At 39.1% G+C, this 27,845-nt stretch overlaps 1 protein-coding gene across 1 annotated transcript in view; it reads left to right on the top strand.

Annotated features, from left to right (window-relative positions):
• The window catches only part of CFAP54 (cilia and flagella associated protein 54), a 379,132-nt gene that overhangs the window by 326,520 nt on the left and 24,767 nt on the right, over positions 1-27,845 (top strand). Inside the window, exon 67 of the mRNA XM_054442311.1 lies at positions 6,448-6,522. Within this exon, the coding sequence (XP_054298286.1) occupies positions 6,448-6,522 (75 nt within the window). The remainder of the gene's footprint in view (positions 1-6,447; positions 6,523-27,845) is intronic.

Here is a 27,845-nt window from a genome sequence, read left to right on the forward strand (position 1 = left end):
AGCTTAGATTGTCTGAGACAGGAGAATGAGCATCTGTTAGAGTAAGGATTCTAGATTGTACCCTTTGCCACTCAGCTTTACTACTGAAGGTCTGTCTCTTAGCTTTTCCTGGAGCTAATTTTCCTCTCAACTCCAAAATGATCTTTTCATTCAAATCCTGCTCTGAGACGGAGAGATGGGCTCTTTGGGTGGACTGAGAGTCACCAAAAACATCCTTGGTGGGCAGATGTAGGTATCAAATTCATCAAAACGAACCCAGCATCTGAGTCAAGAGGTTGACTATAAATATAAACAAATAAGAAATAAATGAGGTCGAGGGTATGGTGGTGTCTGAAGATAAGTGGAGGGAGGAATCTGGAGGACCTACCTTGCCTTCAGAAAGGCTTATGGCTTGCTTTCCTGTTCCAACTGAAATGGTGGATGTGCCTGGGTCAACCCTCAAGTAGAACAAACTCTTTTCACTCTTGATGTTCTTGTTTGTGTTTTTGAATTTGTTTTATTCTCCAACCTGGAAAGTGTTTCTTCAGCTTTAACGTGGGGCATTTTAGATATTTTCTGGCTCTGTTAGTTCTATATATGGAAGAATGTCACCAGACAGAAGGAACACTAATATTCGTTTAGGTGAATTGGCAAGCAAATTAGCTCACAGCGTTTGATAGTTGAGAAATGAAATTGCATATAAATGTTTCTTTTTTCCACAATACTAATGAGCACTTTATTTTTTTTTTTAAAAAAAGCTCGATTCTGGGTTGTATCAAATAAATTCCATTGACTAAATCTGCTAGTTTGTTGTCATGACAACCTTCATATGGAGCTAATTAGAAGTTAAGTAGGACACTTCTAAAAGAGATCAACTCTGGTGTGGAATTGGACAGGATTTCATAGTTTCCATAATCTAATATATTTATTTCTATTAAAAGTATAGATTGTTGGTGGGTTATTGAATATAAGGGTGCAGAAAATGTGTCTTTGGTTGATATGGGGGGAAGGTAGTGAATCTTGTTTTCCTCTTCACTCCCTTTTATGTATTTCCCCCCAAAACCCTAGGGTCCAGAATAAGCCAAGAACTTCAGAACACATATATTAATTTAAGATGTATTGGGAGGGCTACAGAACAGGTGTTCCAATCACTGTTGGCTTGAAAACCTTGTGTGTCCTTTTTTCTAAAGTGAACAACACTGGCTCTGAATGGCTGAGTTATTTTAATCTGTCATTCACAGTTAACGGGAGTGTTCAGAGCCTGTCAGGTGTTCTAAAGCATATGGAAGAGGCAAACCACCCTGATTTTAAGATGCATACACCTTATTTGGAATGATAGCATACTGATATGAAAAGTTTAAAATATGTTTGCCAAGTCACCTAAAGTTAGTTCAGCAAACATTTATGAAATGCCTGATTGTAAGACAATTAAAATTAATATATAGGGAGTATATCCCAACTATTAAAGTACTGTGAGAACACAGAGCAAGATACAATTGGAAATTAGCATCAATTCACAAATTATTTTTGAGGAACTATTATGTGCAAACTATTTCCAGGCTTGAGGAAGTGAGAATATACAGAAATCAATATAACCAGGTCCCTGTCACAGAGGAGCTTAATCAATGTACGAGTATGGCCATACGTACCCAGATGTCATTCCTAATGAGCCCAGCCACCCAGTAGCTCTGTCTTAAGAAAGTGTGGCAGTCAGTCTGATGTCCAAACCATTGAAAATAATCTAAATCTTTCCAGTCTCTTATAGGAACATCCCAGGGGGAATCCTTTAGAATACACAGAAAAGTTTCTTGTAAATCCTCTTTTCCCCAGCTGTCTTGCTCTCACAGATCTCTGGCATCCATAGCAGCTCTCTAACATCTGTCTCATTTGGCTCAAACTCCTACACCTTTTCCTCCAACTCAGTCTACATAGAGATTTTTGTTTCTTTTCTCCTTCCCAGTCTGGCTCAGCAATTTATTATGTTGTTCAACTTAGTACCTCTGGCTTCTTCCAGTTTTCCTATTTCCCCATTATCTACATTCTGCACTGTATAGACAGGTAGAGTTGTAGAATCCTTCCTTCTTGGCAATGGGGTTATTGATGCAAACTCTTCTAACTGATTGTATTTAAAGTCTCATTTATATAGATCGTGTGTTTGTGTGTGTGTGTGTGTTGAGAGAGAAAGTTGAGCTAGACTTTGTGCTTGCTTAAATAGCTCACACAGCATTTTCTAGCCCTTCTAGACTGAAATTAAGGCCATGTTTCCTTGCATCCCCAAATATCCTGTATTGGTTAGGCAATTAGCTGATTATTTGTCTCTTCCTCTCTCTTGACTGTGAATTCCTTTGCTCAGAGGGCTTATTCATCATTATATCGCCAATATCTGGCCCAGTAACTGAACCTTAGTGCTTCCTTAATAGTTTGTGAAACTTCTAGTTGGAGACCTGTGGAGAAAACTCATTCCAGACTGCGGATACAGCAAGAGATGAGATATGAAGTCATGGAACTGAACCTCATATTCAGGGAACAATAAGACATCTGTTGTGGCAGAAGTACAGGGTGAATGTAGTGGGAGATGGCTCAGGAAGGCTGCGTGGAATTATGTGCTTCCTCTGCTCTGATCTCACTACCAAGTGCTGTAGGAGTCTGTCTCTCCAATTGCCCTCACTAGGCCATGAACTCCTTATGGGCTCTCTGTGTTTTGTTCATCTCCTATTCCTCCTTCGTGGCCTATAGGAGGAATTTGATTGATGTTGAATGGATAAATGATGAAAGGATTTTGTTCTGTAAGAGAGGGCTGTGGGAAAGCAGGGCTGGATCTTGGGGGCTAGGACAAGGTAGGGGCAGCACCTCACCTGGAAGGGGAGCTTATGACACCCTATGATTTGCCAAGACAATCGTGGTGGCATGTGAAGGAGAGATGAGGGAAGGAAGAGTTTGGAGGCTGGAAAGCAACTTAGGAAGTTTTTTTCCGCCCACCCACATTATAGATGAAGGAAAATGATGATTTCAACTAAATCTAAGAATTGGCTTTAATATCTTGAAGTCACTCAGAGGGCCACTGCTCATAGAAATAGCAGATGTTCTTTTTAAGGGAGAAGTGGCAAAGACTGAGCAAGGGTCATTCTGTGCTCTCCCAGCCCCTCGCTAGCTGCAGCACGCGTGCATCCAACTGCTTTCTGGCTGGGACTGGCGAGCTCCCTGCCTTCCCCTTCTTCATCTCTGTGGTAGCAAGGTCACACAATGAACTCACAGCCCCAACCTCCAGTCAGCCAATTTCAGAACATGTGTATGCAGTTTACCTCAAGTAATGCCAGATTAAAAGGATGTCATTGAAGCAAAATTTCTGTTTGAAAAATGTTGAGCTGAAGCAGGGCAAGGCGTTTTTCAGGTAGCATTGCTCTCTTCATCTGTGATGTGAGTTGATTAATGACATAGACAGTGTCATTTTGTTTCATGGCTCTTGATGAAATCCTTACAATAACCCATCATGCTGTTGTTGAAATCTTTTATTTAGACAGAAAGCATACCTTACCTAAGCACTCAATTGGAAATACAGATAAATAAGGGGTATATAGGAGTGGATGTGTGTTCCCCTCTATCTGGAAAAGTGGACCAGGGGCCCGGCAAGATCAGCACAGGACACTGGTGTACCCTGACTAGTGCTGGGTAGTCTGCCTGTCGTCCATCATTTTTAGACCCATAGAAGCCGGCCCACTTCTAGCCGTGATCACTTCCTACCCAAACTGCTTGAGTAGCATCCTAGCTGATTTCTCTGTCTCTTTCCAGTGCAGTTCACTTTTAAACTGTGGTCAAATTATCTTTTCAAAGCAATCTCTGCCATTATTCCCTCAGTCCAGTCGTGCTCTATTCTCTATACAATAAAATCCAAACTCCTTACTTTTACATGACCTATTAAAAATTTACCTCTCCAGTGAGAACTCTTACTGCCATCGTTCCTATACACACCTGCAATGAAGATCATATCACCATATCAGCAAATTCCTTGTGTTCCTTGAATGTCCCCTGTTCATTGCTTATGTATGGCTCCCCCCACCCTACCCGCCCCACAATGCCCTGGTCCCCAGTCTCTACCAGTTGAAGTTGCACTATTTTTTTCAAAGCTCAGTTCTTATGACCCTTCCTCCAGGAAGTCTTCCATGTTTCTGCTACTAAGAATTATTCTCTCCCACATCTAGGATCCTAGACCATGTCATAACTATCTGTGTTCTGAGCACATTCTGCTTGGTATTTTATTTAGTTGTATATGAATCTGTTTTTCTGAGTAATTATAAATATTGGGGGGAGAGGGTCTGTTTCTTCATCTTTGTGTTCCACAGCACCTAATATAATGCCTTGAATATATTTGTTAAATTGAATTGAATTATCTATGGTTTTAGAACCTGAAATTTGGCCTTTTCCTTGTTTTTGCATTTGTTTAAACTTAGATATAATGGCGTTTTGGGGCTTTGAGTTCAGGTGTTGTTTGCTTTTCTATCTCAAGGTTTTAACCAGTATTGCTTAGTTATTTAAAAATTAATGTACTTTTATCATTTTAGTATTCTAAATGCTGGTAAATGTGTGTGTATATATAAAATATATATAATATATAATATGTAAATAATATATATAGTGTATACATAATAATTATTATATATAATGTGTAATATGTAATTGTATATAATATATATTTTATATATTACATATAGTAAATAATATATAATATGTAACATATATTATTATATATAATATATATCATGATATATATTATATAATATAATATGTAAATAATATATAATATGTATCATGATATATAAATAAATATTATATATTATATGATATATAAATATTACATTATATAATTATATATCATAATATATGTTATATATTAAATATATATTAATATATTATGTATAAATATATAATATATTACATATTATAATATATAAATTAATATATAATATATAATATATAAATTGATATATAACATAATATATAATATATAAATTGATATATAACATAATATATTAATATATAAATTCATATATAACATAATATATTAGTATATTGTATAATATATAATATAAGTATAATATATATTATATATTGTATATATATACATTATATACACAATATATACTATATTATACATATTATATATTATATATTTGTATTATATATTATATTATATATAATATAATATATAATATATATCATATATATTATAATATATATTATATATACAATATATACATATATACATTATATATACAATATATGTATATATGCATTATACATTTATATAATGTATTATATTATATATAAATATATATTTATATATAATATATCGTATATAATATAGAAATGTATATTTATATATAATATGTAGTATATAATATAAATATATTATATTTATATTATATATAAATATATTATATTTATATATAATATAAATATAATATATTTATATATAATATATAGTATATATAATATGTGTATAATATATATTATTTAATTTATTATTTAATAATATATATTATACATATTATCAGAAAAGCAAATTTTTGCTTCCTTCAGTACCAGACAGTGGCAACATTGTGAAGTAGGCATAGTTAATCTGTGACAATTATGTAGTTATGACTTCTTCAATTTTAAGTGGGGAAAAAACTACTTACACTAACTCAAGTCAATTAGGTTTGATAGGGAGGTAGTGTTTGTCAGGATGAGTTGAGTATGGTCATGCATAGACAAAGACTGGAACCTGAAACAGTGGACTCACAGAAATTTGAACTGGCGGATCAGGAGCCAAGACTGTGCTCAGTCCTGCAGGTGGTGTGAGTTCTCACTCATCTCCATCTTCTCTGTCTTCTCTCACATTGGCCTAATGGCTGCCTTCTCCAACTCCGCATCTGGACCTTTCGGCTCATGCAGTCAATACTGATTGTATGTCTCTTCTGTTGTTCTTCCTTACATGAAATCGTATGATAGGGAATCTGACAGATTCAACCTGTCTATGGGTAGGTCCCTTGTGGATTGGGTGTCCACACATGAACATGGCTGCATCCATGCAGCAGGATTATGGGCAGTGTTATCATGCTATTGACTCTCTTCCTTTTCATTCGCTCTTCCCCTGTCTTCCATAATTCCCAGTCATTCTTCTCTGCTGAAAGCCCTTTCAGGGATCTGAAACTCTTCATTCCAGGGCTCTCTTCTCAGAAGAAAAGTAATTTTTCAAACCCTTATTTAGAAAAATAATTATTTTCAAAATCTTATTTTGTACAATTAGATACAATTCAAAAGAGCCTAATTATTTAACGGGTTATGACTTCTGAGCCCTCTGTCTTACCCTGGGAACAAAGGTTAGGTAATGATCAAGAAAAGACAAATGAAATAGTTTATAATTAAATAGGTAATATTTAGGTTTCTAATAATATCAACCTCACTATATTACTATCTCCTTATTTCTAGGACATGATTATTCAATGTTGCTCTGAAATAGCATCTCTGTTTTTGAATGATAAAGAGCCAACACCACTATCTGAGGTATGTATTTCTCCTTTAAAATTGTATCTAATTCACTCACAAGTATTATTGCTATGAAACGGAAATATAGAAAACATCTAATTGTAAGTATCAAGGGCCTAACCCTCCTTATTAATGTGAAAAAGTGATAAACATGAGTTTACAATAGCACATTATTTTGGTTAAAAAATTCTGTGTTCAAAAACCTTCAACTAATACAAAGAACTAAAAGAGGATAATTTTTGAAGTCACCTCAAATCTACCATTCACAGAATAACCCCTATTAACATTTAGAGTATATCTAGAATTTTCCCTATGTACAGATAAACTTTAGAATTTTTATATCAATGGTATCATACTTTACATGTATTCTGTCACTTGCTTTTTTCATCAAATAATAATTTTATGGATAAATTTTTATGTGAAAAGTCTACTTTGTCATATTTAATGCCTGCATAATGGTTTCTTTTATGTATTTGTTGTGTTGGGTGCCATTTACATAGCTAGATCTTTATTGATGGGTCCTGCAGTTGATTGATCCTAGTACATACATATTTCATTCTTCTGTATTACCTCTTCAGAGTTAATTCCTAGGGATTGGATTTGGAGTAAAAAAGTATATGTACATTTTTATTATATATATAATATAAAATTTAAAGTTTTAACCATTTTAAGTGTACGGTTCAGTGGCCTTAAGTATATTCACAATGTTGTGCAACCATCACCACTGTCTATCACTGTCCAGAACTTTTTCATCATTCCAAATAGAAACTTTATATCCATTAAACAATAACTCCTCAATTCCTCCTCCCCCACCACCCCAGCTCCTGGTAACCTATTCTACTTTCTGTCTCTATGAATTTGTCTACTCTAGATACCTCATATTAGAATCATCCAATATTTGTCCTTTAGTGTCTGGCTTATTTCACTTAGCATAATGTTTTGAAAGTTATCTGTGTTGTAACATGTCCTAGTATTTTATTCCTTCTCAAGATGGACTAACATTCCATTGTATGTGTATACCACTTTTCTTCATGGATTTACCTGTTACTGGACATTTGGGTTGTTTCCACTTTTGGCTATTGTAAGTAATATTGCTATGAACATTAGTGTACAAATCTGAAGCCTTGATTTCAAATCTTTAGCGCAATTGCTGAATCATATGGTAATTCTATGTTTAACCTTTCGAAGCACTTCCAAATAGTTTTCCTGAGCAGCTGTACAATTTTATACTACCACCAACAATGCATAGAGGTTCCAATTTCTCTGCATTCTCTCCAAGACTTTTTATTTTCTGTTTGTGTGTGTGTGTGTTTAATAGTAGTCATCCTAGTGGGTGTGAAGTAGTATCTTATTGTGATTTTGATTTGCATTTCCTTAATGACTAATGATGTTGAGCATCTTTTCATGGGCTTATTGACCATTTGCGTATCTTCTTTAGATAAATATCTCTTCAATTATTCACCCATTTTAAAATTGGTATATACATTTTGATATATTACAGCAAATTAATCCTCCAGAAATGTTGCACCAACATTTCTCTCCTATCAATAGTAGATGAGAGGACCATTTACCTACATATTCATCTCTACTAGTTTTCTGGGTTTGTTTTTTGTTTTTCTTGAGGTGGAATCTTGCTCTGTCACCCTGGCTGGAGTGCAGAGGTGTGATCTTGGCTCACTGCAACCTCCACTTGCTGGGTTCAAGTGATTCTCCTGCCTCAGCCTCTCGAGTATCTGGGACTACAGGCAAGCGCCCCACACCTGGCTAATTTTTTTTTTAGTAGCGATAGGGTTTCACCATGTTGACCAGGCTGGTCTTGTACTTCTGACCTTAAGTGATCCACCTGCCTTGGTTTCCCAAAGTGCTGGGATTACAGGTGTGAGCTGCTGAGCCCAGCCCATCTACACTGGTTTTCCTCCTCCTCTTCTAATGGTTGAAAGCATGACAAGTGAAAAATAGTATAATATTATTGTATTTTTATTGTTAGTAAGGCTAAGTATACTTATTGTGTTGGTTGGCATTCGTGTTTCTCCTTTAGCAAAATGGCATTTATTCATTTAGTCAGTTGACAGATGTTTAGAAGAACTATCTCTGTGTCAGAAACTCCGTTCTGTGCACTGAAGAGCTAGCTGTGAACCAGCAACAAAGATTCCACTCTCCTAGAGCTACTATTTTCGTGGCAGGAAATAGACAGTATAAACAAATCAATAAATGAGATAATCTTAGATTTTGTTAAGTGCTATGCAGGAAGAAAACAGAGTGATATGTTAGAGTAGGGGTCAGCAAACTATAGCCTATGAGCTGTATCTGGTGACTCCCTGTTTTATAAATAAAGTTTTATTGGACACAGCCTTGTTAATTCATTTACTTATGATCTATAGTTGCTTTCACACTACAAAAGCAGAGTTGGGTAATTTTGGCAGAGACTGTATGGCCTACAAAGCCTAACTTATTTATTTTCTCACCCTTTACAGAAAAGGTTTGCTGGTCCCTGTGACAGAGAGTGACAGGGAATGGGGTCACAGCTTAGATAGGGTGGTCAGGGAAGACTGAAGACTTCTCTGAGGAAGTGACATTTGAAGTAAGACCTGAAATATTATACTGTACTTTTCCCATTAGCTCATTAGCTTCCTGGGGTCAAAGTTGATGTTATCTTCATCTTTGAGTTCTTACAGTGCCTTGTACACCACATCTCTTGGTCATTGGTTCTTGAATTGAATTGAATTTCCTTTCGTTTTGAACATCTGAAATTTAATCTTTGCTTCATTTATTCATTTGGCCATTTGTGTCCTTTTCCCACTTTTTAAACAGGGAACTTAATTGTTTATTATGGAAATGTATAGACTTACTGTGGTAGACCACTGATAATAAAATCAAGCTTAAGTATAATTTTGGATAAATTGTGGTTAAAAATAGGTCTCATCTTGAATTGCAACTCCCACAATTCCCGTGTTTCATGAGAGGAACCCAGTGGGAGGTAATTGAATCATGGGGGTGGTTCTTTCCCGTGCTGTTCTCCTGATAGTGAGTAAGTCTCATGAGATCTGATGGTTTTCAAAATGGGAGTTTCCCTGCACAAGCTCTCTTTGCCTGCTGTCATCCATGTAAGACATGACTTGCTCCTCCTTGCCTACCACCATGATTGTGAGGCCTTCCAGCCACATGGAACTATAAGTTCTTTAAAGCTTTTTCTTTTGTAAAAAAAAAATATATGTAGGTTATAAAAAAGAATTTGTTATAATAAAATGTGCAATTTATAATGTCAATAGGCCTTGGTTTCTGACAGGTCTAGGTTGGAATCTCAGCCTTGAGTCTTGTTAGTTGTGTGAACTTGGGCAAGTTATTTAACTTCTCTAAGCCTCAGTTTTCTCATAGGTAAAAAAGTACAAATTCCAACCTCTCACAGTTGTTGTGAAGATTAAAGTAGATAATATATTTTCAGTATTTGTCATAAGGCCTAGTAAAAATAATTGTTTAGGAAATATTAGCTATATTATAATCATCATCATCATTATTATCATCATCCCCACTATGGTTTTACCCTCCATGTGTGAATTCTTCATCCCCTAGTCAACTAGTTTTAAGAACAATTTTAGAATCCAAGTTTGTTTTGAAATATTTATAGAAAAGGAGAGGACAAATGTTAAAGGTATTATTTTCTTTGCCTGTAATTTGGATTATTGTTGAATCCTGTAAGAATTAGGTCTATGTGCAGGATCCCAACATGAGATCCTAGTGGTGAAAGCGCTGCCCATCTGAGACGGAAGATGGCTTCCAGCTAACTTCCACTGAAAACAAGACTCACCAACAGTACTGGGATAGCAAATGGTTAGGCAAATGAAATTACATGCCTTTGTGAAGCTGTTTTTGTCACTAGCAGGAGATCTTGCTGTGCAATTTGGTTCCTTACTGAACATACCTATTACAAATTACCTTTGCCTATGTTAACTCTTCCTAATTAAAATAAATATTGACATGCACAGCTTGTGACAAAAAGAAACTGAGAATAGCAGAAAGATGAAGGAAGGGAACAAGTGCCCCATGCTTTCCTTCTTAGTGATTAATCATGGAATGTCAATAACCATTACATATGATTTCTGGTGAGGCAGCAATAAAAAGCATTTTTAATTGCCTGTGTAGGTTCAAATTGTTGCAGTTTCCAAGTTGTCAGGTAGGATTCAAACATGATGCTAAAAATATTCTTATTCTCATGGTGACTGACCATGGAATGGGCTAAGTTCTTTAATAGAATCTCCTATCTGTCGGTAATTATTGACCACCAGGTACATATAGAACATTGGTATAGATACTTTTGTTGCTGCAAAGGCAGTGTAGATTAAAGTTCCTGTAGTTAGCAAAATGAAATAGTTTCATATTGGTTCACATGATACAGATAAATTTGCCTAATCAATTACACATGCATACGTGTGTGTGTGTGTGTGTGTGATTTGAATGAACTAGATTCATACAGAATCAGTATGGAGAGGAGGTTCCTAGGAGCAGATCATGATTTGAAAGTGGAAAAGGTTATCCTAGGTCAAGATATCAGATATATTATATAAGGAGATTGCAAAGCAGTTTTTCTTGGCTGCTTGAGTTTGGTAGGATTTTCTTTTTTAGTTCAAGATTTTTAGCCAGACCTAGCATAGTGCCTGATGAACAATAATGATAATAGTCATGAAAATGCAAATATTTCTACTGTTAGTAGTAATATTAATAGTTAATATTAAATACTTATTGAGCACATGGTATGTGCAGACATTATCTTAAATAATTTAATATTTTAAATATTTAATATGACAAGAGCCCTATGATGTTGGTTACCATTATTATCCTTGTTTTAGAGATGAGGAAACTGATGCATAGGAAAATTTAGCAGAATGTGCAAGGTCTCACAGCTTGATAAAAGTAGAAGGCAGGAGTCCAATATGGGTCTGCTTAACTCTACACTTCTAACTAGACTACACTTAGTAGGTGTTTTACTAGAATAGTGGGAGCAGACACTGCAGGGAGTTGAGGAGTAAATAAGGGGTTAGAAAGTAGGGGTGAGAAAGTGAAGGTTGAAAGTGTAGATCAGTCTTTAAGAAGATTTGAGAGGGTAAGAAAACAGCTAGAGAGAGACACGGTCATGGGAGAGTGTTAGGATAGTAGCAGTCAAGGGAGGCTCTTAGTGTTATGGGATCTTTGGGGTATCGCTTTTCTGGCCTGAAACCTCTGGCCAGCGGTGCCTTTGCCCGAGTTTTGCTCGGGCCCACTGGGCTTGTTCTGCCCAATGGCAGGCTGCGCTTGGCTCATGCTACTGACCTGGATCCCATGCCTGCCAAGGGCAAGTCAGGTGTGGAGCAGTAAGGAGTGTGTGAGCAAGCATGGGGTTTGGCCACTGTGCAGTCAGACATGCTGGCTGCTGCAGTGTGGCGGGCAGCTGTAGGTGCTGGCATGGGTGCCAGCTCTCTGCAAGGCTGCAGCTGGACCAGGCATACCAGAAGCAGCTTCCTTAGTTGGCAGTGGGGAACACAGTGGTGCCCAGAAGCCTGGAGATGCCAGGAACTGCAGGACCTCAAAGAAGTAGTAACAGCCTTGGCTTGGGGATCTCCCAGGCCTGGGGTCCCAGAAGGGCTGCAGCTCTTCTCTCCTTTTCTCCTGCAACATGGCGAGCAAAGGTCATGTTTCAGCCTTGTTTGTTACAGCTTTTTTAGCCCTGCCATTTGGCAGTCCTGAGTTCTTGTCCTATGACCAGGAAGAATGAGGTACACAGACAAGTGGAGGGTGAGCAAGATGAAGAGGAGCTTTATTGAGCAATAGAACAGCTCACAGGAGACCTGCAGCAGGTAGCTGCTTTCTGCAGCCAGGGTGTCCCAATGAGTGTTTAGCTCCTAGCAGAGAGGAGACCCTGGAGTGGGAAGCTCTTCTCTGCAGGCAAGTCATCCTGTCGTCTCTGCAACTCTCAGCAGAGAGGAGGCTCTGGAGTGGGTTGCTCCTCTCTGTAGGCAGGTTGGTCTGATATTTGCAGCTCTCAGCAGAGAATAGGCCCTGGAGTGGGTTACTCCTCTTTGCAGCAGGTAGTCCCAACGTCTCTGCAGGTCTCTGAAGCTCTCAGCAGAGAAGAGGCCCTAGAGTGGGTAGCTTCTCTCTGCTGTGGGTAATCCTGATGTCTCCTGCTATCAGCAGAGAGGGTAGCTCCTCTCTGCACCTGGTTGTCCCATCATCTACTCTGCCCTGACTGAACCCAGGGCTTTTATGGGCCTCAGAGGGAAGGAAGTGCATGCCAATTGGTCCATAGGTGGCCAAGGGTGGGCCCAGAAAAGGCACCACAAGTAGTCCCCACTCTGGTCAATGGTACTGGCAACCCAGCCCCCAGCCTTCAGGCCCTCCCTGGCCTGAAAGTGGGACCTTGCCAGGGACCTGCCCCCTTCTGCCCAGGAACCTGTCTGCCTCCTGCTGCCATTCATTACATGCAGGCTTGGCCCCAACTTTGCTCTGTGATTGGAGCAGGTGCCAACAGCAAGGAGAAGCCAGGCAGTGGGAGCAGGCACTTCTAAGACTTCCTGGGCCCCCAAGAATGTAGGGATGCCCGAGTTTACAGCTGCAGTTTGGGCAGCTGTAGGTGTGCTAGGGGGGTGGAGGTTGGAGTGGGGATCCTGCCTGTTCCATGGAGTGGGAGGCACAGGTCTACAGCCCTGGTTTGGGCAGCTGCAGCTATCCCTGGGAGTGTGGGGCTCCCACTGGCTCCATGGAGTGTGCAGCCCCAGCCATGCCTCCCTGCTGCAGCTGGTGTGATGGCAGTGGTAGGCGATCTGGAGTGGCTGCTGCCATCATTAGGATAGGAGCAGTCATAAGAGAAAATAATTAGGAGAGGTAGAAATTACCTGTCTAGGGGAGAGAAGGACAAAGGATGGAGCAGAGCCCTAAGTGACATGGTAGGGAACAGAAAGACAGCCACAGCACAAGTAGGATAGTTGACTGGAAGCAGAGGAAAAACACCTCTTTCTTTAGGTCTCTGAGTGGCAGATCAAGGTGGAAAAAGATGTAAGTTTGTAACAAAAGGGCAGGAGAAGCTGGGGAGTTCACCCAGTGGTTTTAAGTTATTCAGTGAACTAGAGGCAAGTTTATTTACTGTTGGAGTCAGGCAGCGGGCTGAGGGAATGGTCTTCAGAGAGATAAAGATCTTGAATTTCATAGTCATTGAGTGTGATGGGTGAGGAAGCTGATCCAGGGCAAATATAAGGATTGAGGGCCACATTGAAATGTAAAAGTCGTAAATTGGTTGGAGCACTAGGCTTCCTGGCTTTTGATCTTTCTTTAACTACACTTAGCTTCCTCAGTGTAGGAATGGAGTTGAAAATGCCAGTGGAAGCATGTTATTTTATTGGGCAGGTGCAAGAGGAGAGCAGAGGCAAGTGGAGCTGAGATTACTAGCAGGACAGCTGACAGCGCGAAAGAGGCTGAGGTGGAATGGAGCAGCTAACAATCTATGCTGTGATAAAAAACGCCTCTCCTTTACTCTGAAAAACATCACTACAGCATAATATCTCCATTTTTTTCTCAAGCTCCTGTTGAACATAGTTTATGCAATATGTTTTCTTTTTGAATTTAATCTAAAAATCCTTAATATTGGTTAAATTCTACTGATTTACACTACATTATCAAGTACATTATTAGTGTGCATTCCATTTTATGTGGTTGAATTTAGTACATTTATAGTCTCTTATTTCTGATTTTTTAAATTATATTTTTTGTTTTGTTTTGTTTTGTTTTTTTACGGGCAAAATCTCACTCTGTCATCCAGACTAGAGTACAGTGGTGTGATTATCGCTCCCTTTAACTTTAAACTCCTAGGCTCAAGCAATTCTCCTGCCTCAGCCTTCGGAGTAGCTAGGACTATAGGCACATGCCACCATGCCCAGCTATTTTATTTTATAGCAATGAGGTCCCATTGTGTTGCCCAGGCTGGTCTCCCACTCTTGGTCTCAAATGATCCTCCCACCTTGTTCCCCTAAAGCACTGGGATTACAGGTATGAGCCACCATGCCAGCCCCAAAGTATAATTTTTGATATGTTTATGATCAGATATTGATAACCACATGCTGGTTACTAAAATAATTATTATTCCAGTATGTTAACATACTTTATTTAGGCATTTGCACCTTTAATTTTATGTCTCATATATTGATTCTATCATGTGACTACCTATATCTTATCACCCCTTATAGCCCCTATGACACCTGCCTGTCAGCTGCAGTGATTGCTCTGCAATGCTAGCATCTTATCTGGTACTGAGTTATCACGTAAAAATGAGTAATAACACATCCAGTCTATTTCAACCTAACTCAGATAGCTTTCTTTTCATCAATTTCCTCTCCAGCCCATGGTTTATAACTTTGTACTTAATAGTTTTTATCAAAATAAATGTGTTATTATGATGTGCTTCCATATTTGTCTCCTGTACAAGTGCAGGTTGGGTCTTATACAATAAGATTGAGTCTTGCTATGTTTTATTCTCAGTACTTTGCCCAGTGTTTAGTCCCCAACAAGTGTTCAAAAAAATGTTTGTTAAATGAAGGAATGACCCATGATACATCTTCTAGAGATAGCCCTGGGCTGCAGTTCTAGTCCTGCCATTAACAGTGATTTTGAGGCCATCGATTTCAGTTATTTGTACAGTAAACATTTGTGAAGTGCCACCTTTGTACCAGCCATTGGGCTAGGTCCTGGGGTACAGAAGTAAAAGCCAAAGTTCCTGCTTTCAAGAGGGCCCACAGATTAGTGGGCAGATCAGAGACAGACAATGACAGAAGCAATTACAGTACATGGTTGGGAAAAGAGGCCTGAGAATTAAGCAGCACTCCATGGTTCTTCTAGCATTCTCTCACCATTTCTCTGAAGGTGATACACTTCTGATATCTTTTTAGAAGGGTTCACTAGTTCCCTCTATGAAGTTAAGTTAGTGGATGCTCTTATGGCCCATAATTACAAATTTTAATTGCTTTGGAAAATAATTGGAAAGTAATAGAATATCCTTAGAAAGATACACACAAGATCAGGGCATTTATGAAAGCATTTTCCGTTGATTAGGAAGACCTTTGGAAGACGAAGCAGAAAATAAGCCTTAGCTTTGGCAGTAGGCTCAGTAGGGTATAATTTATGGTTTTGCTCAGGGGGATGAAGAGGATGAGACAAATCCTAAAAGCCCTTGATGCAAAGACAAAGTAAGAGAGAAGTTAGAAAAAAAAAAAAAGTCAACTCAGTTTACAAGCTGCAGCTGAGTACAAGGCACTGGGCTGGACTCACTGGAGGAATCAGAGATGGTGTATTAGTCCATTTTAATACTGCTATAAAGAACTGCCCGAGACTGGGTAATTTATAAAGAAAAAAGGTTTAATTGACTCACAGTTCCACATGACTGGGGAGGCCTCAAGAAACTTACAATCATGGCAGAAGGGGAAGCAGGCATATCTTACATGTGGCAGGAGAGAGAGAGAAAAAAAAGTGAGGGGGGAAGTGCTGCTTATAAAACTGTGACATCTCATGAGAACTCACTCACTATCGCCAGAATGGCATGAGGGAAACAGCCCCTATGATCTAATCACCTCCCACTAGATTCCTCCCTCAACTCCTAGGGATTATGATTCAAGATGAGATTTGGGTGGGAACACAAAGCCTAAGCATATCAGATGGGAAAGACAGAGTCCTTGACCCAAAAAGGCTGACAGTCTAGAAGGAAGGGATGTGTCTTGTGCTTACATACAAAGACAATGGTTTTGTGTTTAAAATGGATGATTGTTTTGCACAAAGATGGGGAGAATGAAGTGGGCCAGGTGACAAGACTTGCCCAAAGCCACACAGCTGGTAACTGTCATAGCAGAGTCGGGCAGACTCCAGAGCCTGTTGTTAACCATTGTCAGTATATTAAGATGGCTCTGTTGAGCCTTTTCAGTCTGAGGATTCTTGCTCATTCAAATGGAGGGGCTAGATTAATATGTCCCTGAGAGAGAGTTAGAACCAGGATTTGTGAAGCAGTATGTGTAGTGGTTAGTGGACAGACTCTGGAGAGTCAAGTTGTCTGGCTCCAAATCCCAGCTCAGCTCTACTTTCTAGTTGTATAATCTTAGGCATCTTGTTTAATCTCAATGCTTTGATCTCTCTGTTTGTAAAATAAGAATGAAAATAGTACTTACTTTACAAGGTTGTTGTGTGGATTAAATGAGTTAATCCATGTAAAACTCTTAGAACAGTGCCTGCCACAATGTAAGCAAAATAGTTACTATTACTCTCATTTAAGAGCTATCCCATTTCACTTGGAATGAGACCCTTACAAGTAGATTTAATTCCCTAAGGAGTGGCTGTAGCAGAAGAACAACACAAAGTGTAGAAGGAAGCCTCTGAGTATACTCATGAAAGAGGGCTGGAATAATGCAAGTGCAAGGAATGGCTGCATGCATTGCTTTTAACCACGCATCTTCCCATTCCCATCTGTCCCTGTTACTTTAGTTATGTAACAAAGCACCCCAAACTTAGTGGCATAAAACAACCACCATTTTATTAGGTCAAGGATTCTGTGGGTTACTTATTGGGAAGGGCATAGTGGAGTAAGTTATTTCTGCTCCAAGATACCTGGGACATGAGGTAGTTTGGCTGAGAAAACTAGAAAGTTGGGGATGATTCAACTGCTGGGGGCTGGAATTGCTGAAGGCTCATTTAGTCTGGTGCTTGATGCTGGTTGTCAGCCATCAGCTGTTGGTTGTTGGCCGGGGGCTGAGAACAGACTTGGGCCATTGTCTGGAACATAACTTGTGACCTCTCTCTGTGGCTGGTTGGGCCTCCTCACAACATGGTAGTGGGGTTTCAAGAGTGAGCCTCACAAGAGAACGAAGTAGATGCTTTATCACCATCCATGCCCTAGCCTTAAAATCACATAATGACTCTTCCTCAGTAGTGCAGAATCCACTCTGATTCAAGGTTGTACATAGACTTTACTCCTTCACTGGAGGGCTTGAAGTCAACTTTTAAGAAGGGAATGTGGTTTGGGATCTATTGTTGCAGCCATTTGGGGAAAATGCAATCTACCATGACATCCAATAAAACTAGGTATTTTCCTCCTCTGAGCAGAGGCTGTTCTTAGGAACCTGCTTAGGCAATTTTTGAGTGTGTTTAGACCCACACAGTAGAGGATAAACTAGGTGGATTCTCAAAGCAACTTTTGAAATAATCTGTGCAGTTTTTCTGGGTACTGGATGGGACTTGCTTGCATGTACCCTATTGATGTGGAAGAGCTTCCACTTCACTTTTTTTAGCATGTAAAATCCTAGAGGATGGTGCTAGGCTATTTAATATCCATTGGCAAATTTTATTACATTACTGTATGACCCTTGATTTCTTTGAAACAAGATTTCTCAAATGGTAGTAATGACAGTACTCTCTAAACTGTCATGTACAAGATTCTACATATTCTGTAGTAGGTATTTACTAATTATTTAAAAATTAATTATTCTAATATACTTCCTTTGGTTAAGTTGAGAGCTACAGACTTTCTTTCTTTTCTTTGTTTCTTTTTTTTTTTTTTTTTTTTTACAAACCAAGACATGTCTGAATAAATTTTATGGGCATCTATAATTACATCTTTCTTCTGTGAGACATTATCATTCTGTCCTCAAGTGAAGAGTATCCTTTGTATGTAAGTTCATGAGACATCCACTTAATATTCTTATATTCTTTTGAAGACAATGCCAGATGACATCCATTCCACACTACTTTTAAAACACAGCACTGACTTTGATTCCATCCACTTACTGTTCACTTCTGTCAAAGTTGGCTAAGGGAAAAAGAAAGCCCTTAAGAAAAGGCCAGGCTATTAATGTGCTCTTCAAAATGCTAAGAAAAGGCTAAGCTGTTTATAGCATTTCCAAAACTCTCATCTCTCAGAGATTTGCCAGCAAAGGTGTCAAGGTGAAATATGCTGTCCTTCATCAAGGAACCTGGAGCCTTTGTGTTATCCATGCTCAAAGTAGCAGTTCCACTTTTGTTAGATGTGCAATTTGGGGGTATAATACTTAGATATAATTTAAACTGAGATATCATGATGAACCTGATACTGTGTATTTACTGTAATGTGATGAGAAGTATATGCACTCCTTGATAAACCAAGTCTGGCCTCATTCTGGATACAACTGCACTGCAGCCTCAAAGGCACACTTTCCTGAAGTTTAGTCATTTTGTGTACATTCACAGCAGGTGAGAGACAGGGGAATCATTAGCAAATCTGTTCATTGCTTTCTATTTTGCTGGAAATCAAGTTCAATGTTTAGTTTCCTTTCCTTCATTCAGTTTACCAAACAGTTTCACCTGGGTTAGAAAACTAGACCTTTAGCAATGGAATTATATTTTCATCTTAGGAGGATGTTTAATTTTTGCCTCATAGAGCTGAGTCAATTGGCAAACCTTTGGAAAGTCTCTTGACAGATGTTTTTAAATTTAAATAAATAAAGAAGAAGCAGGTATGAATTTACCCATTTCCCTTGTTGACTTTGGGCATTAGCCATTTGAGATTTTTGCACCTATTCCACCTATATCTTAAGCTGCTAATGCCATTATGTCCTTTTCTCAACCACTTGTGGTAGCATAATATGTTAGGAAGAGCACTCAGCACACGTTCTAGTCCCAGTTTTGTCCTTGAGAACAATTCATTAGTTCTGAAAGACCTCAGGTCAACTAGATTCTGTTGAAGGTCTCTGAAGCAATGTATCTTGGTTGACAAAAACATAGTTTGATTCTTGGTTCCGCCACCTATTGGTTGTATGACCTTGTAGAAGTTACTTCCCTAGGCGTCACTTCCTTATCTATAAATTGGTGAAAGCTATTTCTCCTATAGGATTACATTAGAAGCAATATTTAACACATTTAGTATAGTGCCAGTACAATGCCAGTGGTAAGCATTCAGTACATTGTGGTCATCTTTATTTTTCCAGCCTTAAAATAATGTGAAATGAATCATTTGTTCACTTGACCTTTAACAACTCCCTTCATTAGTAACTCTTACTTAGCCTATTTAAATGTTTGTAAATTTCAAAGAGTAAATGACCATTTTAATATGTATCTTTTTTTGGTAAGTATTTGTGGCAGATAATATATATATACTTGATATTATTTTTCAACCATCCTTTTTAAATTAAACTATTTATTTTGAGATAATTGTAGAGATTCACATGCAGTCACAAGAAATAATACAGTTACTGTGTATCCTTTACTCAGTTTCTTCCAATGGTAACATCTTGCAAAACTGTTGCATATCACACCCAAATACTGACAGTGATACAATCAAGATAGAGAACATTTCCATCACAGCAAGGATCCTCTCTGTTGTCCTTTAGTAATCCCACCCCCTCCTTAACTCCTGGCAACCACCCATCTGTTCTCCATATTGGCAGTTTTGTCATTTCAAGAATGTTGCATAAAAGGAATTTTATAGTATGTAACATTTTGAGATTGGCCTTTTTTCATTCAGCTAAATTCTGTGGAGAGCCATTAAACTATCCTTTTGATGAACAAAAAAAATTTAAGAATATTATCACATTTTATTTTGGCAACAGAATTATCATTAGCCCAAAGTACTTGGTGCAGTACCTAGCACACAGTAAATAGTGAATGTTCAGTGGCACTCAGCGAAAGTGCTCCTCTTCTGCCTGCTACTGCCCTTCCTCCTCTTCCTCTTCTCTCCTTCCTACTACTTTTTTCTTGCCCTTTACTTCTCTACATCATCTTATTAATATTAACTGATAAAGGCTAATTGTTCGAGTTAGAAATACTAAAAAGAGTTAAATGAAATAATTTATGTGCAATTTCTTTGTAAGTTGTAGATTCTACTAGAGTTGCTATAAGAAATTGCCAGTTAGTGTTGGCTGCCTTATGAGAACAGTTTGCAGCTGCTAGTGATGTATACTGATGTGAATAAAGAAGTCAGCATGAGCAGGATTTCTTTCCACTGGACACACAAGGTCTGTCTCTGGTTTGCTACTGCAGTGGGAGCTGCTAACAAAGCCTGTCATGCTTTGATTCTAGGCAACAAAGTCCCAGGAACAAAATGCAAGCTTTAGTTCATATTCTTTATAAAGCCTTTGCTCTAAAAAAGAGCCTCCCATTCCTAGTTGCTAGAAGTTAGGCCCAGGGAGCTCCTTCATAAAAAAGCATCAAGAAATGCCAAGTATTGTTAGAACTCTGGCTTTTTCATTTCTATATCCCAGGTCAAAAACCCACAGGCAGAGTCCACAGAGCCCTTCAGGAGGGAACCCAGTTATGAGGTTGCCAGTAATACCATTTCTTCCTATAACTTTGCTGCTGAGATTCAAATCCCTGACCTTTAAATGGAACTAAACCTTTACTGTAATGGATTTCCCCCTTTTTGGAAATACAGTGAGGATAGAACAAGCTTGCCAGGGCATAAGTTGTAGTTGGGATAGAGTAGGTTCTGCTGTGCTAACAAATAAGCACCAAATCTCAGTGGCAATAAAGGGTTGTTTCTTTCTCATGCAAAGTCCAGTGAGGGTTGGGCAACTCTCCTTCAACTTGTAACTGTGCTGTCTGCACTGCATGACCTCTAAGGAAACCACTGCAGGAGAAAAGAGGGGTAGAGGATTTTACAGGATATTTTTATGTAGAGTGACCATACATCCCAGTTTGCCGGGCACAATCACAATTTACGTGTGTCGAGTTAGAGTTGTGATTCATAAATACGTAAATTCTTTTTACTCTGTAAAAAATCCTAATTTGGACAATAAATTAGGGTGAACATTTCTAAGAGGCTGCCTACAGTAGCTGTCAGAATTTTTGCTTATACCTTATCAGTTTCAATCTAACACACAAGGATGTGATTAGAGAATTGTAGAGGTGCAAGTATATACTTTAGTGAACCTAATAATTTTTGGCACAATAGGCATTTGCAGGCATGCCATGAATTTTTAAATAGAAATAATTCAATAAATTCAACTACCAAAGCTCTTTGGAGCAAATGTGGTATAAATATTATGTTTTTATTGACTAAACCATTGCTTTTCAGACATGTTGTGGTAGATTTAACAATGGCTCTCCACAGTGGTCCACATCCTAACCCCCAGAATCTGTTACCTTCTATGCCAAAAGGGACTTTGCCGATGTGATTAAGTTAAGGATGGGGAGAGGGGCAGATGATCCAGGTGATCCATAAATGTCATCACAAGTATCCTTAGGAGAGGGAGCTAGAGGGAGATTTGACACCAGAAGAAGAGACGGCCATGTGATGACAGAAGCAGAGACAGGAGTGATGAGCCATGAAGGTGAAGAAAGGGGTGCAAGTCAAGAAATACAGGCAGCCTCTAGACGCTGAAAAAGGCAAAGAAATAGATTCTCCCCTTAGAGCCTCCAGAAGGAACCAGCCCTGCTGACACCTTGACTTTAGCCCAGGGAAATGATTTCAGATTTCCAACCTACAGGGCTATAAGAGAATAAATTTATGTTGTTGTAAGCCACTAGGTTTGTGGTAAATTTGTTACTGCAGCAGTAGGAAATGAATACATAAGTACATTCTGCAGTTAAGCCTGTGGCTTCAAATTCCTTTTTCTAGTTAAGGTAGATACTATTATCATCCTTTTTTCACATGTGAGAAATTGAGGGCTGAAGAATTGCCCAAAGTCTCTCAGCTAGTTAGTGTCAGAGCCAGGATCCACACCCGGGCACTCCCCCAGCTCCCAACTATGCTCTGAGCTCCTTCTCACCGTGTCTGTCAACCACTGGCACGTCCAAGGTTCTGTATGAAACACCCCTGCTCTGTGCAGCCTCTCCCTCTCCCACGTGACTCAGTTTCCTGCTCCTTCCCTTGGCTCAGTGCTGTCTGGACACCCATGCTTTTCTAGCTTCAACTTTTGGAAATGTTATGGAAAGTTCTAGAGCTTCCATACAGAATTTCTCAAGTAAAGTTAGAATTCAGGTAGAATTATTGAATTTCTTCATATTTAAGTTTACAGGAAGTTATTATTTTTGAATCTAATTTTTACTCCTCTTTAATCTCTAGTTCTTCTTACATTCTAGAGCATGGAGTATTCCTAAGGGTAATCAAGTAATAGATTAATGTAAGTGATGCTGGAAATGTATTAGGCTTATTTTACCATGACCCAGAAAATAAGCATCTGGAAATTTGGTATGAGTTCTTAGTTATTACTTTAAATCTCTCACAGCTTGTATTGGTTATATAGTATTATGCATGTAGTCATATTGCTATTTGTTTAATGGTAGTATAACCACTAAATTAAATCTTCATGCCTGTTGTGGTTCCTGCATTGAGCCACCCAAACCTCCCCTTCAGGATTGAAAGCTTCATTTTCTCAGCTCTGGGAATGTGATGGCTGACAGCCCTCAATTCTCAACCCTCAACCCTCTCTAGCAACTTCCTTCAACTGAAGGACATGAACTCTTTCTGCAGGGAAGCTCACATCCAATTACTGGTTGATGTGGGAGTACAAAGACCCAACCCCACCACCACCACAATTCAGGACCACCCTGAAGGGCCACCCCAGCCTCAAAATTCCCTATGGGGTTGGCAGAGCCCTTTATTGTGACTGCATTGGAGCCCAGCTTCTCCCTCTGCCTAAGTCTGCTTCTTTCCCTTTCCCCGTGGCTTGTGATCTCAAGGGTATTCCCTAATCCTGATAAACTTTCTGACAGCTAAGTTCCATGTCAGAGTCTGCTTCCCAACAATGAACTCAAAAAATAGAAAATGAAGATCCCTGACTGGTGATGAATACATAATCCCTATTTATTGGAATTAGAAGACTCTAAAGGAACTAAGAAACATGCTTCCTGGCTTAAGGTTTCTCTTTAATGTAGAAGGAAGGGGAAACATACACATGTCACCCAATTAGGATTAAAAATACATTATACAGCATGACCCATAGTTCAGTCACATTCTCTTTTGACCTCCATTATAACAGTTAATTTATGAACGAAATAAAACTCCATAAGCCGGACCCTGGTCTATATCCAGTCAATAAACCCAGGCTTCCTTTCTCACAGAAACTATTTTCTCAGAGTATAAAAATGAGGTCTTAGCAAAGTTTTAAAACCATTCCCTGAAAATAAAGGTAAAGATGTAATTAATCACATCTAATCACAGAGAATGAGGAATAGACATTTAGTTTTTTAACATTGAATGTAGCCATTTCTCTTAAATACTTCGTCCAAGAAACCGTTTCCTTCAACTTTTCCTTCCAGCCCCCAGTTATGAGCCCTGAACCGCTGACCCTGAACTTGCATCAGGCCTCTACACCCTGTGCAGGTTAGTGTAGGGTTGTTGGTTATGTAACTCATGCTTCCTGCTCTAATTGGAGCTTTTGATAGTTTAGAGGGAATGTTCCCTGTTTGGGACCCTTTATTAGATCTTTACAGGTTGAAAATTTCTTTCCTGGGGAAAGAGAGCTGCTGTTCTTTCTGCACAATAGGGTGTCAGATTTCAAAGGCTTTTTTCTCTAGGCCTTGGAGTCTTGAGCAGTCAGAATAAGTCTGGATATGTACGGCCCAAACTTTCACTATTTTCTTAAGGGTCTCCTTTGGTCGTATAGAATGGTTTTCTTAAATAGTTCCCTATAAACAGCATATACCCATGGTGGAGATGATACTGTCAACTCCATGACTTTTCATCAAGTGGTGCCTTGGCTGAGCCTGGAATAGGGTATGAAGGGCTGTGCGTGCAGACTGGGTGCCAAGGAGGGAAAGGCACCAGTGACCCCAAAGGTATTCTCTAGCTGAGCACTGCCCTGGTTTGCATAATACCAGGTATGACAGTTGTGTAGCTTTTCCTGACACCAAGCAATTCTATGATTTTCTGACACCAACTGGGTGTCCAATGATTCCATTCAATTCTGATACTAACTACACAGAGTTGGCACAGACCCCACAGTTAAGGGCTCAGTCCTGTGAGACTTCCCTCACTTCAGATGCCAGCTGCAAATCGGGTGCCCAGAGTGCCCACACTTCTGCCCAACTAGATATTTAGGAGTTGCCAGGACCCTCCCCTCAGATTCAGTAATTTGATAGAACAGCTGACAGAACACAGGGAAGTGCTTTATTTATGATAACCAACTTATAAAGGATACAGGAACCCCAGATAAAAGAGATGCATAGGGCAGAGCACAGGGAAGGGGCAAGGAGCAGCCATTCCCTCTCCCAGTGAGCCGCCCTCCCTCCCAGCACTCTCCTGGTGAGCTGCCCTCCCTCCCTGTGCTCTACTTGTGTACCATCCCAGAAGCTCCCCAAAACCCATCCTTATGAGTTTTTATGGAAGTTTTATTACATAGGTATGATTGATTAAATCATCAGCTATTGGTGATTGGGTTTAATCACTCCCCCTACCCCTTAGTATATAAAAGATGGTCAGTTCCAACTGTTTTAGGAGCTCTGTGCCAGGAACCCAGGACAAAGACCAAATGTTTATTTTTTATTATACCACAACTCTAAACAATAAACATAACTTGAAACTGATTTTTAAACATATATTTCAGTGGCTGCAGTTTCCTGCAATATATCCTGTCTCATGGAGGTGCTTCTCATGCATTCCAATAAAGAGGCCACTGTTCAAAACATCCACTTAGATGTGAGAAGGGAGACAGAACCCCTCATGTTGTTGAAATGTTTTGGATTTGGCCGAAATGTTTGGTTGTCTGTGCATGTGGGATGATGTGTCTAAGCAAGAACTGTCCTTTATTAATAGGTGCATTCTGCTCTAGAGCTCAAGGAAATGCCAGACACAGCTGTGGCTCAGTCGTTGTAAAGTGACAATGACAATGGTAGTGATGGTGATGGTGATTCAAGAATAATCTATTCTTCTATTCTTAGACAATGTAACATTTGAACCAATTCTCTGCACAAATGCTTTCTCTCCTACATCTTCTAATTTCCAATTTTCTTATTCTCTGCAAAATGCCTTTTACAATAATGTTATTTTTGTTTTGTTTTGTTTTTGAGATGGTGTCTTACTCTTTTGCCCAGGCTGTAGTACAATGGCACAATCTTGGCTCACTGTGCCGTCTACCTCCCGGGTTTGAGCAATTCTCTTGCCTCAGCCTCCTGAGTAGTTGGCATTACAGGCATGCACCACCACACATGACTAATTTTTGTATTTTTAGTAGAGACAGGGTTTCACCATGTTGGCCAGACTGGTCTTAAACTCCTTACCTCAAATGATCCGCCTGCCTCAGCCTTCCAAAATGGGTTATAGGCATGAGCCACCGTGCCCAACCAAAATAATGTTATTTATTTAATATTTAATATTAAAAGATTTCTACTGGCTGGGTGCAGTGGCTCACGCCTGTAATCCCAGCACTTTGGGACGCCAAGGCAGGTGGATCACAAGGTCAAGAGATCGAGACCATCCTGGCCAACATAGTGAAACCCCATCTCTACTAAAAATACAAAAATTAGCTGGGTGTGTTGGCATGTGCCTGTAGTCCCAGCTGCTTGGGAGGTTGCGGCAGGAAGAATCACTTGAACCTGGGAGGTGGAGGTTGCAGTGAGCTGAGATTGCACCACTGCACTCCAGCCTGGCAACAGAGCAAGACTCCGTCTCAAGAAAAAAAAAAAAAGATTTCTACCATCTCACCAATATAACTATTTGATCTCATATTATGTTAAAAAAAAACGTTTTTGTCATATTTAAAGTTTTATTAACACAAAAGTTAGAGTGATGAAAAGATAATCTCTTTCTTCACAAAGTGTGAAATTTCTGTGGTTTGGCAGAGCTGTGGAAAAGCCTTGTTACCTTCCTGAGAGTTGGATGCTATTCCTGTTAGATTCGGGAGAATAATATCTATTATTGCTGGTATTGGGATTTTCTTAATCATATAAAGTGCAGTGAAAGCAAATATATCTAGGTCCCTCTCATCTGGAACCTTTATGAGATGGATCACCAGTCATTCATGATATTGATTCTTAAGTAAGCTCTTGTCATATTATCCTTTCTACTTTAGAATGCATGTTTTTCCCCAGTCTAGAAAAAAATCCAATAAATCATTAACTTCAGAGAAAAGTGATGTATTAAGAAAAAATAGAAAATATGGTGGAGAAACTTATATGTGAGAATGCTGGATGAAAATACTATTTGCTTTAAGCTATTAAAGTTTTTTTTTCATGGCTCTTGCTCCCTGTGCTTTAAGGTTTTTGAAAGGAGGCAAAGTTAAATCCATCCATATCACAAATCTCTCAATTGTTCAATATCCCACTTATCAATTAAAAGAATAGGCATGCCTAATTGAATAGTAAGAATTTGGCTCCTCCCCCTCTATTCTTTTGGTCATGGAACGCTTAGGATTGATGAAAAGGTAACTGACAGTGTGCAGAGAGAAGGAAGAGGCCTCAGAGTAGGTGCTCAACAAAATCTAATTGGATTGAGAAAAATCATAGATTCTTTGAAGACTACATGATTTTCCTTTTGATTAAGGAAAATTGTTGGAACACAATAGCACAAGTAATAAAATCTTTATTATGATAGAATCTAGTAATCATGCAGAAACTCATATAAAATAAAGCATTGGCAAATAACCTTTAACTCTCTAATGGCTTTCAAAAGTTTCCCAAACAAGTTCAATTCAGGCCAGATTTTAATGAACCCCCTTCAGTATGCCCCCACTTGATTAATTTCCTTTCCCTTCTTCTTACTATTTCAGACTTTCATCCTCTCTAGGCAGACAAAATCATCACCATTTCTTTCAAATAGCTCCTTCAAGTGTAACCTAGTTGAACTAACTAATTCACAGTCTTTTATCTGCCAGTCTGTTTTATTCCCTCATCTCCACAAAGCCTTTCCTGACCTAGGGAATGGAACCTTGGTACACTTTCCTGGACAATTTGGACTCAAAGATATTTACAACAAGCAAGCAAACGTAAAAGATTTCTAATTCCCTATGGCAGCCCTGGAGTCGTCTGTAAAATTTCCAAAAGCTGAGCTGGAAAAGCATGCCAAGAGAGCACAGCTGGGCACGGTGGCTCACGCCTGTAATCCCAGCACTTTGGGAGGCCGAGGCGGACAGATCACTTGAGGTCAGGAGTTCAAGACTAGCCTGGCCAACATGGTGAAACCCTGTCTCTACTAAAAAAAAAAAAAAAAAGTTGCCGGGCATGTTATCTCAGCTACTCGGGAGGCTGAGGCAGGACAATGGCCTCCCAGGAGGTGGAGGTTGCAGTGAGCGCAGAACGCACCATTGCACTCCAGAGAGTGAGACTCTGTCTTAAAAAAAAAAAAAAAGAGAGCGAGCACTGAGCCAAGGGCGGAGCAGGAGTCTGATTCAGGGGAGTGGGAGAGGCTGCACGAAGCAGGAGTGTTTCATGGA

Source organism: Pongo pygmaeus, chromosome 10, assembly GCF_028885625.2.
Source record: "Pongo pygmaeus isolate AG05252 chromosome 10, NHGRI_mPonPyg2-v2.0_pri, whole genome shotgun sequence".
In the NCBI taxonomy this organism is placed as follows: Eukaryota; Metazoa; Chordata; class Mammalia; order Primates; family Hominidae; genus Pongo; species Pongo pygmaeus.